Source organism: Sciurus carolinensis, chromosome 4, assembly GCF_902686445.1.
Source record: "Sciurus carolinensis chromosome 4, mSciCar1.2, whole genome shotgun sequence".
Classification (NCBI taxonomy): Eukaryota; Metazoa; Chordata; class Mammalia; order Rodentia; family Sciuridae; genus Sciurus; species Sciurus carolinensis.
In genome coordinates, this window is record NC_062216.1 from 115,366,587 (window position 1) to 115,382,691 (window position 16,105).

Below are 16,105 nucleotides of genomic sequence, written 5' to 3' on the forward strand. Positions count from 1 at the left end.
TATGTTAGCAATTGAAATTGAAATTTTATAAATTTTTACATAAAAGCAGAGTATACCACCCCCAATGTTTGATATTAGATCTCCTACTTCTAGGGTTTCTTTAAGCCTATTTCTTTGGTCTTTGGAAACTTTCTATAGAAGTGTTCATTTTTTGTGTTGTGCTCAAAAACTGTTCAGTATTTTGTTGATATCTTCCTTCACAGCATCTCCTATATTTCTTCAGATTTTTAATCAGTAGAAAAAGATAGTGAGTCATGTTATTATTAATATTCAGAAAAAAATGTCAAAATTAACAAACAGGAAGAAAAGTAGATAACCAATAGAGTTGGAAACAAGGTTAAAATATAGTTCATTCATACATTTTCATGATGGAATAGTAATGATGTGATTATTTTTACAAATATGAGTTTCCAATATCAGTACGTAATTACAAGTACTTTAAACTTGAGACTGACACCAAATGTAACTTGATGGGAAGGTGGCTCGTTACTTCAGGTATTATGAAAAACTCTTGATTTTAATAAAAACAAACCCTGAAAAGGTTAGAGTGATATTACTTGAGGACAAGTAAAGGGAATTGAAAGAATAGATTATAAAGAAATGTTGCAAAGGTCATTTAGAAATAATGTGCAATGAAGGTTTAAAAATTTATGTGTCATTAAAAAGTGGTTTCTTTTACATGTTTTTTGTTTTAAATTTATTCAACATAGGGAATTTGGGTCAAGTATTTAAGCATATCTTGTAAGGCAGTAATGTAGGGAAATAGATCTTATAAGGGAAAATAAAATATAAGCACTGTCTAAGTTAGAATATGGCATAGAATAGGGAACTGTGCCTGATGGCAGCATTTGTTTCAGAAGCAAACTCAACATTAACTAGATGAATGATTCTTTTCCATTTAACTCTGCTAGTCACTAGAAAATGTTGAAATGGTTTTGAAGGTAAGATGCTGTCCTTTCAAGGGTGTGCAGGGTAAGGACAGAGTTCACAGGAGACTTCAGCACAGTCTAAGTGTGGTGGGTTGGGAGAAATGACCCAGGGGCTCTTATGACATGTATACAATGGATACACCCCCTGTGATGGAAAGGGGTGATTTGGGGTGTCATTACTACGTGCCTCTCTCAATGCTCATTACAGTTTACTTCAAAAGTCACAATCACTTCCAGAAAGGTTATAAATAATGAATATCCAAAAAAACAAATTAGCAGTGGTTAATGTGGATATGCTGTGAATACTCAATTTGCTCAGGTGCAGTGATCAAATCCTGGCCAGGGATGGGAGTAGAGTGTGTGTGTGTGTGTGTGTGTGTGTGTGTAAAGTGTTAGTCGGGAGGAGGTACATAAAATAGGGTTGTAGATGTCAGCTTAATGCAGACAGTGTAGAAGAACAAAGCTAACAATCACTTACCTAAGTGAGTAGTACTGTGCAATCAGGTAATTCCTACTCTACTATTGTTGTTGTTCTTGTGTAATTCTTTTGGGATTAAATGTATTCATTCCTATTTATCTAAGATAACCTTTGGCTTAGGACATCATCTTAATCCCAAAGGTTTCAGTTCAGAGTTTAGGGAATATTTTCTTCATAGAAAAATGTCTATACAAATTCCATTAAATATTAAGTATTTTTCCAAATGCTTCACATATAAAAACTTATTTAAATCTCACAATTATCAAATGAGAATGATTTGTATTATAATTAAGGAAACTGAGCACACAGGAGTAAGTGACTTTAAGACTCAAAAAGTGAACTTGATTCAAAACCCAACATTCCCCCTTTCCTAAGGAAATACTTTTGGTAATAGCACTTAAACTTCACTTCTAAAATAGCATTAAAATTTATTATTTTAAAATATAAATAAAAATATTAAAGCAAGCTGTCTTGGGATCTACTTATCTATCTCTTTATCTGAGGGCATCCTCAAATATTAACAAAAATAATGATGTTTGTTATTTCAATCATAAAACAAAATAGTTGACTAGGAATAAAGGTCATAAAAATGACACACACGTAGACTAAAATATCATGAAATTTTGCAAGAGATTTACATGAAACAAATCTCAGGTTCAAACCTTCCAACATACACTTTTTTTACTTCTTTCTCCCCTCTTTCCCCGACACCTGAGATTGCTCATGGCAATGACATCAGTATTTTCAGCTTCAGACAAGGAAGTAGCAGGAATTGGAAAAGCTGATGAGAGGTACTAAATGTTGGTGGATGGCTAAGGATAAAACAACCACCTTTTAAAAATTATATGTCTTTTCCATTTTTGGAAATTCTCAATGTAATTAAACTATTACATAAAGAGAAATGTCTATAGTGATAGCAGCAGTGTCTTAAATGTGATTCTATTTGGGAAGATATTCTGCAGACACATATCTGAAAGGTAAGAAGGACCATTTGGAAAGAAAAGTCTGGCTAAAAACCTTGGCCATACCATTTCATGCTGTGTAATACCAAATTATTTTCTTATTACTTTTTAATTTATTTTTTGCACACATATTAATTGTACATGTTAATGACATTCAGTGCAATATTTCCATAGATGTATACAACATGCATTGATTATAATCAGCCACTCTTTCTCCACCCTCCCACCAACCCACTCTTGAACCCTTCCTAATGACTACTAATCACTATTCTACTTGTTTTTTATCCTTAGTTTCCACATATGAGAGAGAATATGGATACTTGTCTTCCTGTGTCTAGCATATTTCACTAAACCTAATATCCTTCAATTCATTCATTTTGCTACGAATGATTTCATTCTTCTTTATAGTTGAATAATTCCCCTTTACATATACAAACTACATTTTCTTCATCCATTCATCTGTTGAGCACCTAGGCCCTGACTGTATTTACAATTGTGAATTGTGCCACAGTAAACATGGGCACGCAGGAATATCGTTGGAATGCTGACTTCATTTCTTTTGAGTATATGCCCAGTAGTAGGATGGTTGGATCATTTTGTAGTTTTTGTTTGTTTGTTTGGGGCAACACTGGGGATTGAACTCAGGGGCACTAGACTATTCAGCCATATCCCCAGCCCTATTTTGTGTTTTATTTTGAGACATGGTCTCACTGAGTTGCTTAGGGTTTCAGTGTTGCTGAGGCTGGCTTTGAACTCACAATCCTCCTGCTTCAGCCTCCCAAGAGGTTGGGATTACAGGCCTGTACCACTGCGTCTGACTTATTTTTTGTTTTTTGATAACCTACGCGCTGTTCTTCCCAGTAGCTTGTACTAATTTGCATTCTTACTAACTCTTGTAAGAGTTCTCTCAACACATATTGTAATCTGCATTTCCTCTTGTATGTGTGTGTGTGTGTTTGACAATAACGATTCTAACAGGAGAGAGAGAGCACCTCAATGGAGTTTTGATACTAAAATAGTTTTTAATTCTACTTTGACTAAAATGTTTTTCACTGTAAAAGAGTGGAAACTGAAGGATCGTTACCATGATCAGGTTTCTTTCCATTTCCCCTGAATATGGAAAAGGCATAATATTTCAGCTATATTCCAGCTTCATGCTTGGATATTTATTAATCATCAACTCAAGTGCTTTCTTTGTGGTTTCTCCTATAGGTTTAACAAGAGGAAATTGACTAAGGAAGCAAATGAGAAACCATACAGAAGTAAGAGCGTTTATCCTCCTGGGATTGTCAGATGATCCAAGGCTCCAGGTGGTAATATTCATCTTCCTCTTCCTCACCTACATGCTCAGCATCACTGGGAACATGACCATCATCACCCTCACCCTGCTGGATTCCCATCTCCAGACTCCCATGTATTTCTTCCTCAGGAATTTCTCCCTATTGGAAGTTTCATTCACAACCGTCAGTATACCCAAGTTCCTAGGTACCATTATTTCAGGAGATAAAACCATTTCCTTTAACAACTGTATAGCTCAGTTATTTTTCTTCATTCTCTTGGGAGTCACTGAATTTTACCTTCTGGCTGCCATGTCCTATGATCGTTACATTGCCATCTGCAAGCCTCTGCATTACACCACCATCATGAATCCAAAGGTCTGCACAATGCTTGTCTTTGCTTGCTGGCTGGTCTCCTTCTTAATCATCTTCCCTGCACTCATGCTGCTGCTACAACTTGATTACTGCAGGTCCAATATCATTGACCATTTTACCTGTGATTACTTCCCCCTTCTCCAACTGTCCTGTTCAGACACAAAATTCTTAGAGATAATGGGGTTTTCTTGGGCCGTGTTTACACTGATGTTCACTTTGGCATTGATATTTCTGTCCTACATATATATCATCAGAACAATTTTGAAAATTCCTTCTACTAGTCAGAGGACAAAGGCCTTTTCCACGTGTTCTTCCCACATGATCGTCATCTCCATCTCTTATGGCAGCTGCATTTTTATGTACATTAAACCCTCAGCAAGAGACAGAGTGTCTTTGAGCAAGGGCGTGGCTGTACTGAACACCTCAGTGGCTCCTATGCTCAACCCCTTTATTTACAGCCTGAGGAATCAGCAGGTCAAGCAAGCCTTCATGAACATGGCCAGGAAGATTGTATTTTTCACAAGTACACGAAAAGATGGGGTGTCTTGAGGTAAAAGCACATTGATGGGTAATTAAAATACAAAAGAATAAATTTCAGTAGAACTTCAAATCAGCATTGCCCTCCATGTCATTCCTGTCATTCATTCTTTTCTTTTCCCAAACCATTTACTGGTGTATTTGTTTAATATATATATCACCAAATTTAAATTATTTTCTTATGCCTTTCTGACACCCTATTTTTCTGGTGCTTGTTTATCACAAATTATCAAGAAATAATTATTTAAAAAGACAATTGCAATATGAGTTTTTTTTTTTTTCAGGAAAAATAATCCCCGTATATAGGAGACACAAGTTTTAGATATTAATATATTGTACTTAACACACACCAAAATATAAATTGTGATTTTATTTATATTCTACAGAAATTCCCTTGAATTTTCTTGCATTTTTTTCTAAGAAATATGTTACATGTAACACAAGTGAATGAAAATGTAATTTTTTTTTTCATTTAAAACCAAGAAATAGGTCTGAGGTTGTAGCTCCATGGTGGAGTACTCACCTAGCATGTGCAAAGCCCTAGGTTCAGTCCCCAGCACCAAAAAAGTAATAGTAATAATAATAATAACAATAATATATAAGCTAAAGTAAAAATAAACCAAGGTACTTGTTATTTGTCTATTTACAATGTAGCATGGACCATTAATAATACATCTTTATATTTAAGTGCTAAATAGATTTTCATATTTCCAAATCATAAATTTCTCAGTAGATGTATAGATAGACACACATATAAATATATACAAACATATGTATATATACACTCAAAGACATAAGGAATACATGCTACAGAAAATAATGAAGAAATAAGCATTAGAGATGTGGGATAATTTTATTTTCTGATATTCCATTTTAAGTAAGCTCCTTTCTGAATATGAGAGTGCTTGTGTGTGTGTTTATGTGTGTGTGTGTGTTTGTATATATATATATGGAGCTACGTGTTGTTGGAAACTAATCCAAAACATGATATGTGTGTATGTGTGTGTGTGTATGAAATCTCTTAAACATATAAATCCTTTGAACATATTATATATATGAGGAAATATACAGATATAGGTATAGATATCCTCATGTTTTGGACTATTTAGAAATGGGGCATGTATCCAAATTAGTGGATACTTAAGTAAAATCTTTTGAGTTTCTGTTTTGTATAAAATATAAGCTTCATTGCAAAGAAAAATATTCAAGTATATATAAAGTTTTTATATGTAAAAATTTGATCATGTTCTTTAAGCATATTTACTATATGCCAGGCACCATGGTTTCCATATTCTATCTGAAGAATACAAATCAATACACTCAATTTTGAATAAATTTCACTGACCTAATGCATATATAGAATGAATCAAGATAAAACAAAATAAAGTCTCTGAATATCAGGGTTTATTTTTCTCTATAATTTGTAGTCTTCTGCAGTTGCAAAGTAGTTTATAACACAGATCTTACAGAACAACCAACTCTGTTTTAAAGTCACCAGGTAAAGGAGAGATGTGTATGAATCATGTCCAGGTGTAAATAAGGGGACCTAAATCCTAGGAAACAATGGCAAGAAATAGAAATTTGCCAAAAAACAATTATTTCAAAAAACTACAAAATAATTTGCATGAAGCTGCAAAAAATGGAAATGTTAAAAAGCAAAAGAGAATGTTTATAAAACAAAGCCAAACATAATCTGAAATCTCATATTCTCATAATCTTATTAAGTCAGCGTGTCCAGAAATCATTTTAAGATAATGATTTTTTGTAATGTTGAACTTAAGAGGAAGTTGTAGGACACCAAGTTCTTAATTCCTGAAAGACATTTTCTCTAACTTCCTTGGAAGTAGAGTGTATTAGTAAAAGTTCTTCAAATAAATTGAAGCAATAGGAGTTATAGGTGCAGATATGGAAAGTATTTTATTAGAAGAATTGACTCATGCAGCTGTGGTAACAAAAGTGTCATAATCCTCCATCTTTGCAAAGTGGATGCCCACAAACTCAGTGGTGTAGCTCTAATCCATGCCCAAAGATTTGAAGATGAGGAACAATAGGTTAAGGCCTGGTCTGAGTTTTAAGACTTAGAAATGTTCAAGGGCAGGAGTAGCTGGATTTCTCAGTCCAAAAGAGAGAAAGTTCATTCTTCCTTCTACCTTTTTGTTCTCTTTGGGCTCTCAACAGTTAGAATGATGTCCACCCACAATGGGGAGGCCCTTCCTCTTTAAGTCAAAGTACCAATTCAAATAGAATCACCCTCATAGAAAAACCCAGAAATAAAGTTTTATCAGTCATCAGGGTATCCCTGAGCCAAGATGACATAGAATTAACCTGCACAACCTTAATCCTTCTATAACCAGGTTAAGTGGAAAACCCCAGTGTGAAGTTTGATACATTTTGAAAATATTTGAGAAGAACTAACAAAACAAACCATAGACTGATTATTTTATAATAGGCCCTGTAACATGTAAACAGGCTCTAGGTGCCATATAAGATAGACTACTAAGTCATACAAACAGCCTGGGAATTCTGACAGTGATAATTATAGATCATAAATTCTATGTGACCAACTCAGTTCTTGACTTTTCCTGTCACAGTCAGAAGTTTCTGTCATCTCAGTCTCCTTAATGCCTTTGTTTGAGCATCACTATTTTAATGAGCAAGTCCTAAATATCTGACTTAATCCTAAACCTACCTCTACTACAGAACTCCACATAATCCTTAACCTAATCTATGTGGGCTTTCATTAATTTCTCTGTAGCATTTTATCATCTAATAACATAATTTTAAAAATTATTATGTGTATTGTTTCGTGTGTCTCCATTCAGTTCATGTGAAATAAGATCTCTATCACTTTTCTTGACTATTGTTTTACAAGCTTATAAAAGAGTGCTTGATATAAAGTTTCTCTGTACCAAAAACAAACAAACAAAATAATAAAAATAATCTTTGCTTACTAAATATGAGTGTAGAGAGGCCATGACAAACTAAAGAGATTAATAAAACTGATGAAAAATGAAAGAAAACAACACCATACAAAAGTGTATATGATCAGTCAAAAGTTGAAAATCTTTATTGTAAAAATGTGATTACATTTTGAGATGTTGACAATAAGTCTTGAGTTTCTCTTCATCTCACTATTCAGACAAGAACCTTAGGAAATAAAGCTTCAGACATCTTTACAATAATGTCTGAAGGCTCTGGGACATCTTTTGCCAATTTTCTTGGGATCCCCACCACACCCTTTTCCCCCCGCTTATTTTCCTTTGGCTTCTGTATATGAGAGTAATTATTTCTGAATCTGGCTTATTGCAATTAGCTTGATGTTCTCCAGTTCTGTCCATTTACCAGCAGATGCAATGATTTCATTCTTCTTCATGACTGAGTAACAACTCCATTTTGTTTATATATCACAATTTTCTTAATCCATTCATCTGTTGACAGGCACCTAGGCTTGTTCTGTAACTTGGCTAATATGAATTGCACTGCTATTAACATTTATATGCATATATCACTTTAGTGGGCTGATTTTAGTTCTTTAGGATAAATTCTGAAGAGTGGAATCACTGGGTCCTATAGAGTTTCCATTGATAATCTTTTGCGGAAATTCCATATTGCATTACAGAGTGGTTGTATGAATTTTCAGCCCCACCAACAATCTGTGAGTGTACATTTTTCTTCACATTCTCACCAGAATTAATTATGTATTCTTGATGATTGCCATTCTAACTGGAGTGAGATGATTTCTCAATGTAGTTTTGATTTGCATTTCCTGATCTTGAGGACTGTTGAATATTATTTTTTGTATTTGTTAGCCATTTGAATTTCATCTTTTGAAAAGTACATTTTTTTAGTTATTTTGCCCATTTGTTAATTGAGGTATTTGTTTTACTGGTGGTAAGTGTTTATATTCTTTGCATATTCTGGATATTAATCCTCTGTCACTAATAATTTCTTAGTAAAATGTTGAAGTGATGATAAATCAAGGTAAAGCCAAGACGGATAGTAAGATGAGGAAAGATGTTGTGGCAATTAAATATTGCACTTTGTAATGAGGATGAAATTAAAGTATGTAATAACATTTTTTTAATTATAAGAACAATATGTACACTATAACAGTTATTATTTAACTTACCATTATATAATAACCTTTAGTTTATAGGTGACCAACATCTAAAAAAGTATTATCAAAAAGGCATGTGTAGAAAATTTTTGTATTTTAAAAATATAATTAAATATCATTTAGATTAAGGGTTCAGGTTTTGTAACAAAGTATGTTTCAGTTATTTTATTGCTCATGAAATATTACATAATAATAAAATATTTCATAGATGCAATTAATGGAAATACATAGTTTGCAGAAGACAGCATTGTAGATTCTCTGTGGAATACTAAAAGGAATGTAACCATTCTTGAGGGAGATCCACAATGGAGAGAGTAAGGAGGCTACTAAGAAACTGAAGGATGGCTAACGGAAATCCCTCAAGGTCTGTAAGGTAACAGATGTGGCCTGGACTTTGTCTTGTTCCCATAAGATCAAATCTTTGAAAAACAAAACAAGTAAACTTGAAATATTTGAGATATAAAGCACAACCAGTTGGAAGCAGGATTCTGATTTAAGAATCTATACTCAAAATGCCCGATGATGTCATACCTTTTCTGTTCTTTCCTTAAATATTACTTTCTTAAACTTCTAGATCAAATTAGTGAGGGGGAACATAATGTATTGCCATGTTTTACTGAAGGTTTCTGACATTACATTTTTATTTCCTTAAATTATTTCCCTTCAGTCATCATGAAATAGTGAAAATATAAAATCAAATTTGATTTTCTGTGACCTTTGCTAGTGTCTGGCAGAAAAGCAATGATTTTACATTCTATCCTTCACAGCAGAAATTTGACCTTCTAAATAGGGAAATGACAGCTGTTGGGACTTAGCAGACCAAATCCACAGAATAGCATACCCAGGGCAGTGTTTGAAGATCTGAGGAATGACAGAGTGAGTTAAGGTGAATGGGAGAGGTTTTCTTGCATATTTCAAGACATGCTTATGGATGAGTGCATCCATGGAATGAGGGACTTATGTGGGACAAAATGATTAAGGAAGAAAACATTTTTTCATAAAACTTAATAGATAAGGAAGGAAGATGTTCAAATGGAAAATATACTGTGCTATAATCCAAGTGACAGAGCTGCTAAGATCTAAGGCAAGTAATTACTATTTTGCCTTTTCTTTTTTGGGGAGGAGGGAAAGGGGGTACTGTGGATTAAACTCAGGGGCACTCAACCATTGAGCTACATCCCCAGCTCTATTTTGTATTTTATTTAGAGACAGTGTCTCACTGAGTTGCTTAGAGATTAGCTTTTGCTGAGGCTGTCTTTGAGCTCATGATCCTCCTGGAAAAATCTATGCTTCAAAGCAAGATGAAAAATAAATACATGTTCCTTTTAGCTCAATAATGAAAAATGTCTGCATACAATGTGCCTGAATACGTCTGTGTATATATATTTACACAGACACACACATACATACACAGACATATATATACATTTCTAACAAATCAAGGACATCAAACAATAAACATTTTGATAGAATTCTAAGGCAAATCAATAAGTAAACATATTTCCAGGTTACTACATGAAATAATCACATTATTTATCTTTTAGCAAATATATATATAATATGTATAGATATTCTTATGTTATCTTGATAATTAGTCCAAAATATTAATATTAAAAATCACATTAATAATTAAATCAAATAATTTATATTTTTAAAGTGTATTTTACTTTTTAACAAAATCGTTAGTTGATTTCTTATATTTTAACAGGAATAATGGGTTGTTACTTTAATCTTCCAAATTTTTCTGTTGCCTTTCAATGAAATCAAGATAACCTATTTTCGTTTTTAGTCTGTAGTATTATCTAATGCATTCACCATGGGAAAGGAAAGAAAAACACATGTTTCATGTAATTGTTTTGACAAAAAAATGTAATAATATTTTGCATAAATTGGACATGATATAAGAATAACTGATTTTATTCATCATCTCTCAATGATGTGGCTTACTGTATAAAAATTCCCTAAATACAGCTGCTAGATTTAAAATAAAAGAACAAGTAGCAAACAAATTGGACTTAGAAATATGTATTAAAATATGTTGCAAAGAAAAATCAAAATAAAATTGTTACATATTATGGAAGATATTTAAAATTGTATCAATAAGGACTATATTGATCATAATAAATTATGTCTTTCTTCTCTCTTTAATTCTATTGTACCCCCAATATCTTTAAAAGAGGAAAAAGGAGAAACCAGGAGACAAGTACAAAGAGAAAGCCTGAGAGAGAGACAGATGAACCACACAGTGATCACAGAATTTGTGCTTCTAGGCCTTTCTGATGATCCTAAACTTCAGATTGTAATTTTCCTCTTTTTATTTATCACTTACATGTTAAGTGTCACTGGAAACCTGACTATCATCACTCTAACCTTTGTCGACCCCCATCTACAGACCCCTATGTATTTCTTCCTCCGGAACTTCTCTTTCTTAGAAATCTCATTTACAACTGTGTGTATCCCTAGGTTTCTGGGTGCTATTATCACCCGGGATAAGACCATTTCCTATAACAACTGTGCAGCACAACTATTTTTCTTTATCTTCATGGGGGTGACTGAATTTTACATTCTCACTGCCATGTCCTATGACCGCTATGTTGCCATCTGCAAGCCCCTTCATTATACAACCATTATGAGCAGGAAACTCTGCACCCTGCTTGTGCTGTGTGCCTGGCTGGGTGGATTTATGACCATTTTCCCACCCCTTATGCTTCTGCTCCAGCAGGATTACTGTGCTTCCAATGTCATTGATCACTTTGCATGTGATTATTTTCCCCTTTTACAACTGTCTTGCTCAGACACATGGCTCCTAGAAGTTATTGGTTTCTACTTTGCTCTGGTTACTTTGCTATTCACTTTGGCGTTAGTGGTTTTGTCTTACATGTACATTATCAGGACGATTTTGAGAATTCCATCTGCCAATCAGAGAAAAAAGGCTTTCTCCACCTGTTCCTCTCACATGATTGTCATTTCTATTTCTTATGGAAGTTGTATATTCATGTATGCTAATCCCTCTGCCAAAGAAAAGTCATCACTAACTAAAGGAGTAGCTATTCTCAACACCTCCGTTGCCCCCATGCTGAACCCTTTCATCTACACCCTGAGGAACCAGCAAGTCAAACAAGCGTTCAAGGATGTGGTCCACAGAGTTGTGTTTTCTACAAATAAATGAAAGAAATCTTTGTCAAAAATAAAGGACACTATAACCAGAAATCCATAAATATCTTTATTTAGTATTCTTGTTCTCATATTTTCTTTATATGCCATATTATGCTTAATTTGAGTTTTTCCAGATCCATGTCTTCCATTCCACTCCCAAACGTACCCATCATATTGTTTACTGAGTTATTTAAAAATATGCTACAATTCTCCCCTTCAGAGGTTTCTTGATATGTATTTATTTAAAACATGCTCTATGATAATTGTAAATAGTTTTAATTCTGTTCATCTCATTCCATAAAAGGCATATATATCTCCATGGTGTTCTTCAGATGCAGAGCTTTAAATGTGTAATTTCTCCCATTTTTTCTATTGAATATGGATATTGTCATGTTTTTAGTTCTATATATTCCATATCTTGGTTCATTAAATTTGGCCCCCATAGGTAATATGTTCTATTGCATTGTCTCTTAAATGTGGAGCTCTATGCTTTGTGAAATTTAGAGGGCGCCACTTTCATTTTCTCCATAAATTGAGTTACTCCTTTAATACACAAAAATACATTTAGGATTCACTATAATTATGTTAATCATATGAACATCAACTCAATAATTAAGCTTTTACCTTGAGTCATCAGCTAATAGTTACACCACAGGAAAATATCAACTTCAATTGTTCCATTAAAAAAAAATTTTTTCCCAAGTAATTTGGATTAGAAAACTTTTAAGACTAATACATTTTAATTCTAACTTTGTAACTACTATAATTTACAAAGTAAAATGTAAAAATGGTATTATATATTTATAAAATAAAAATCATTGTACAGATTTTAATACATTTCAAAGAATTCTTAGTCCTTACATCTCAACTGTCTGCTAAAATCTGGAAATCAAAGGATTCCAATACAACAAATGAAAATGGTAATGTTTCTCTGAAAACTTTAATATTTAGGAATTTTTGTGATTTAAAGATGAACACATGCCTTTGAATTAAATGCTTGCCAATAGTTTTTTGAATTTAATATTTCCAAGGAACTTTCACCAATGTATTAGATTCATTCATTCAAAAATGTGTTCACTAACAAAATGATTTAGTGATTGAAAATTTTGTTCTTGTTCTCATGCAGACCTAAGTAAGAAAGAATAAAATAAGTAAATAGGTGATCACAATGTAATTTATAGGTGTTATATCTCTAGGAGGAATATATTGCACATTTTTAAGAATTTTAGTAGTAAATGGACATAATACCTTCATTTTATTTATTTATTTTTATGTGGTGCTGAGAATCAAACCCAGTGCCTCATACTTACTAGGCAAGTGCTGTACCACTGAGCTACAATCACAGCCTCTATATTGAACATATTTACAAACATATTGAGATATAAATAATAATAGATTTGCTCACATCATTAACGATTTACTTAATTTTACCAATATGAAAGATAGACTAATTATTATTTTTATTTTTTGCACCAGGATAACAGCCATGATGTGGTAGCAAGTAAAATAAATACAATATCTCAAAGTCTTAGCTAAACAGACATGAAACTAATAACTAACAGTCTCTTAATACTTAAAATTGTCAAACATATCACTAACCACATAAATTTAATTGTGTCTTTGCAAACTCTAATGGCATTTGTAGTTATAGGTTTGTGAGTGGCCAATGATTTATCAATGCTGTCACACAAATAGTGTGAGTGGTTAAATGCTTTTTAATTGAACTGCCTTGTCAAAACCAAAGCCATGATTCTTATCAAACTCAGTCAACACAAAAGTTTTTTACTTAAGTACAGTTTGGTCTATTCAACTCTAACAAAAAGAAAGAAAAATGTTAATTGTCTGTTTTTGCATATCCATTAAAATACTGAGTTTTAATTTGGTGAATTCATATCTATCACCACCCAACAAATTATAGGCAATATGATACATGTTTCTCTTTGGATAAATGTGTGAAGGAGTATTTGTTGAATTTTTGAGTTATCATATTTGTTCTTAACTTACTGTCAATAAAATTTTATGAAAATTAGACACACAAGAGTTTTAAAACCAATACTGAAGTTCTGAGGTTATTTACTTATTATAAGATTAATATCAGGGAAATGCAAATCAGAATCACCTTACTCCAATAAGAATGGATACTATCAGAAAGATTTTGATAAGTATTGGTGAGTATTTGGTTAAATGTGAATGTTTGCACACTGCTGGAGAGAATGCAAATTAGTGTAGCATTTAGATAAACACAATGGAGGTTCCTCAAAAATTAGAAATTCAGATGCCATATGATGCAGAAATCCCCTACTAGTTATATATCCAAAAGAAATATGTTGAAGAGACATCTGCATTTCCATTTTTATTGTAGCAATATTCACAATAGCCAAGAAATGGAAATACTGACAAAAGGATAAAGAAAGGGTACATAATGAAATATTCTTTAGCCATAGGGAAAAAAATGAAATTCTGTTATTTGCAACAACAAGGGCAGAACCGGAGATCATTATGTTCAGTGAAATGAGCTAGAAACAGAGAGACAAGTAATGCATGATCTCACTCATATGTGGAATACATATATAAAGGAAAAGATTGGTTTCATAGAAGGTGAATAAAATGGTAGGGGAGACTGGGGAGAATAGAAAGAAAAGAACAACAGGGAAATGTTGGCCAATGTGTACTAAGTTACAGTTAAATAGGAACCAAAAGCTCTGGTGTGTTATAGCACAGCAGGGTGACTACACATAACAATAATGTACTGTGTATATCAAAAGATTAAAACAATATTTTGAATGTTTTCACCATAAAGGAATGATAGTGGTGTAAGAAGATAGATATGTTTAACCCAATTTAAACTTTATGCAATGTACAATGTATCAAAATATTCCATGGTACTTTATTATCATGTATAATGTTTATATTTTATGTATTTTTAAAAATGAATTTAATTTTAAAAATAAAAGAAAATGCATGGAAACTTTCATTTCTCTGGGAAAATATATATTTGCCTTCATTTCTAAAGACAACTTTACTGGGTACATTATTACTGGTTGGCAGGAGGGATTCTTTTGTTGCTCTTGTTTTGTTTCAGCTCTTTGAATTCATCATCAGGGAAGGAACAGTTGAGTGTAGCTGTGCCCAGGGGCCAGGGTTGAAGTCACAGGTTTGAGGGTGGGAGAGGGGCAAATCACAGGGTTCCCATGGTCCTAGTGCAGAACTTGGGTTCAAGTCTGATCCCCCCTCCTGTTCCAGGCATCTAGGAGCCCACAAGAGCCTCATCACTTGCTCTGCCACTGGGCACACAACCTGTAAAGCTCTGAAGTGAGTGTGAACCTGGTGCAATACATGTTACACCCTTATTTTTTTGTGAGGAAGACCCACCAAACCTTCCGTGAGTTCTCAGGCCTGGGCTTGCAATTTCGAGGGTTCCACGAGAACATACAAACTGCATGGCTCTCATTCTGCCCAAACTCATTCTGTGAGGAATCCAACTGAGTCATTTATGCAATGTACACATGTATTGAAACATTCCATGGCACTCTATTATCATGTGTAATGTTTATTCTATGTATGTTTCAAAATGAATTTAATTTTAAAAATAAAAGAAAATACATGGAAATTCCATTTTTCCAGGAAATTTTATCTTGCCTTTATTTCTGAAAGACAATTTTACTGGATACAATATTATTGGTTGGCAGGAGTTTTTTGTTACTGTGGTTGTTTTCTTTTGTTTCACCTCTTTGGATTCATAATCCCCTTCCGCCTTCTAAGATTTCAGCTGAGAGGGCTTCTATAGGTGTACTTAATTTCCCATTTATATTATTTGCTGCATTTCTCTTGCTGCTTTCAAGATCCTGTCTTTACCTTTCACCTTTGATAGTTTGATTACCATATGTCCTGTGATAGTCTTATTTGAGTTGATCCTTATTGGAGACCTTTACTCCCACCCGTCCCTGGATATTCATACCATTCTCCAGGTTTGTAAAGTTTTCTGCTATCATTTTCTGAGATAATCTTTCTACCAATCTACCTTTTCTATTCCCTCTTGAATGCTAATGACTCAAACATTTCTTCTCTTTTGTCACTGTTCCATAAATTCCATGACCTTTTTTCATTATTTTTAGTTTCTTCTCCAAACATATTTCTTCTCTCAAATGAATTTATTTGAAAATCAATTCTCTCTTCTTTCAGTTTCAGACAGCTTCTCTTCTCTTGATCAGTTCTGACATTAATGTTCTGTATTGCATTTTTTCCATTGTAGCTTTCAAGATTTATTTGATTTT

At 33.3% G+C, this 16,105-nt stretch overlaps 2 protein-coding genes across 2 annotated transcripts; both read left to right on the top strand.

Moving 5' to 3' along the window:
- Positions 1–3,613: 3,613 nt before the first annotated feature.
- On the top strand, positions 3,614–4,570 carry LOC124982902 (olfactory receptor 6C1). The gene has a single exon (XM_047549780.1). It carries the CDS (start codon positions 3,614–3,616, stop codon positions 4,568–4,570), a length of 957 nt encoding a protein of 318 aa, XP_047405736.1.
- A 6,335-nt stretch (positions 4,571–10,905) lies between these two features.
- Positions 10,906–11,844, top strand: LOC124982595 (olfactory receptor 6C3). The gene has a single exon (XM_047549488.1). It carries the CDS (start codon positions 10,909–10,911, stop codon positions 11,842–11,844), a length of 936 nt encoding a protein of 311 aa, XP_047405444.1. The 5' UTR covers positions 10,906–10,908.
- Positions 11,845–16,105: the final 4,261 nt, after the last annotated feature.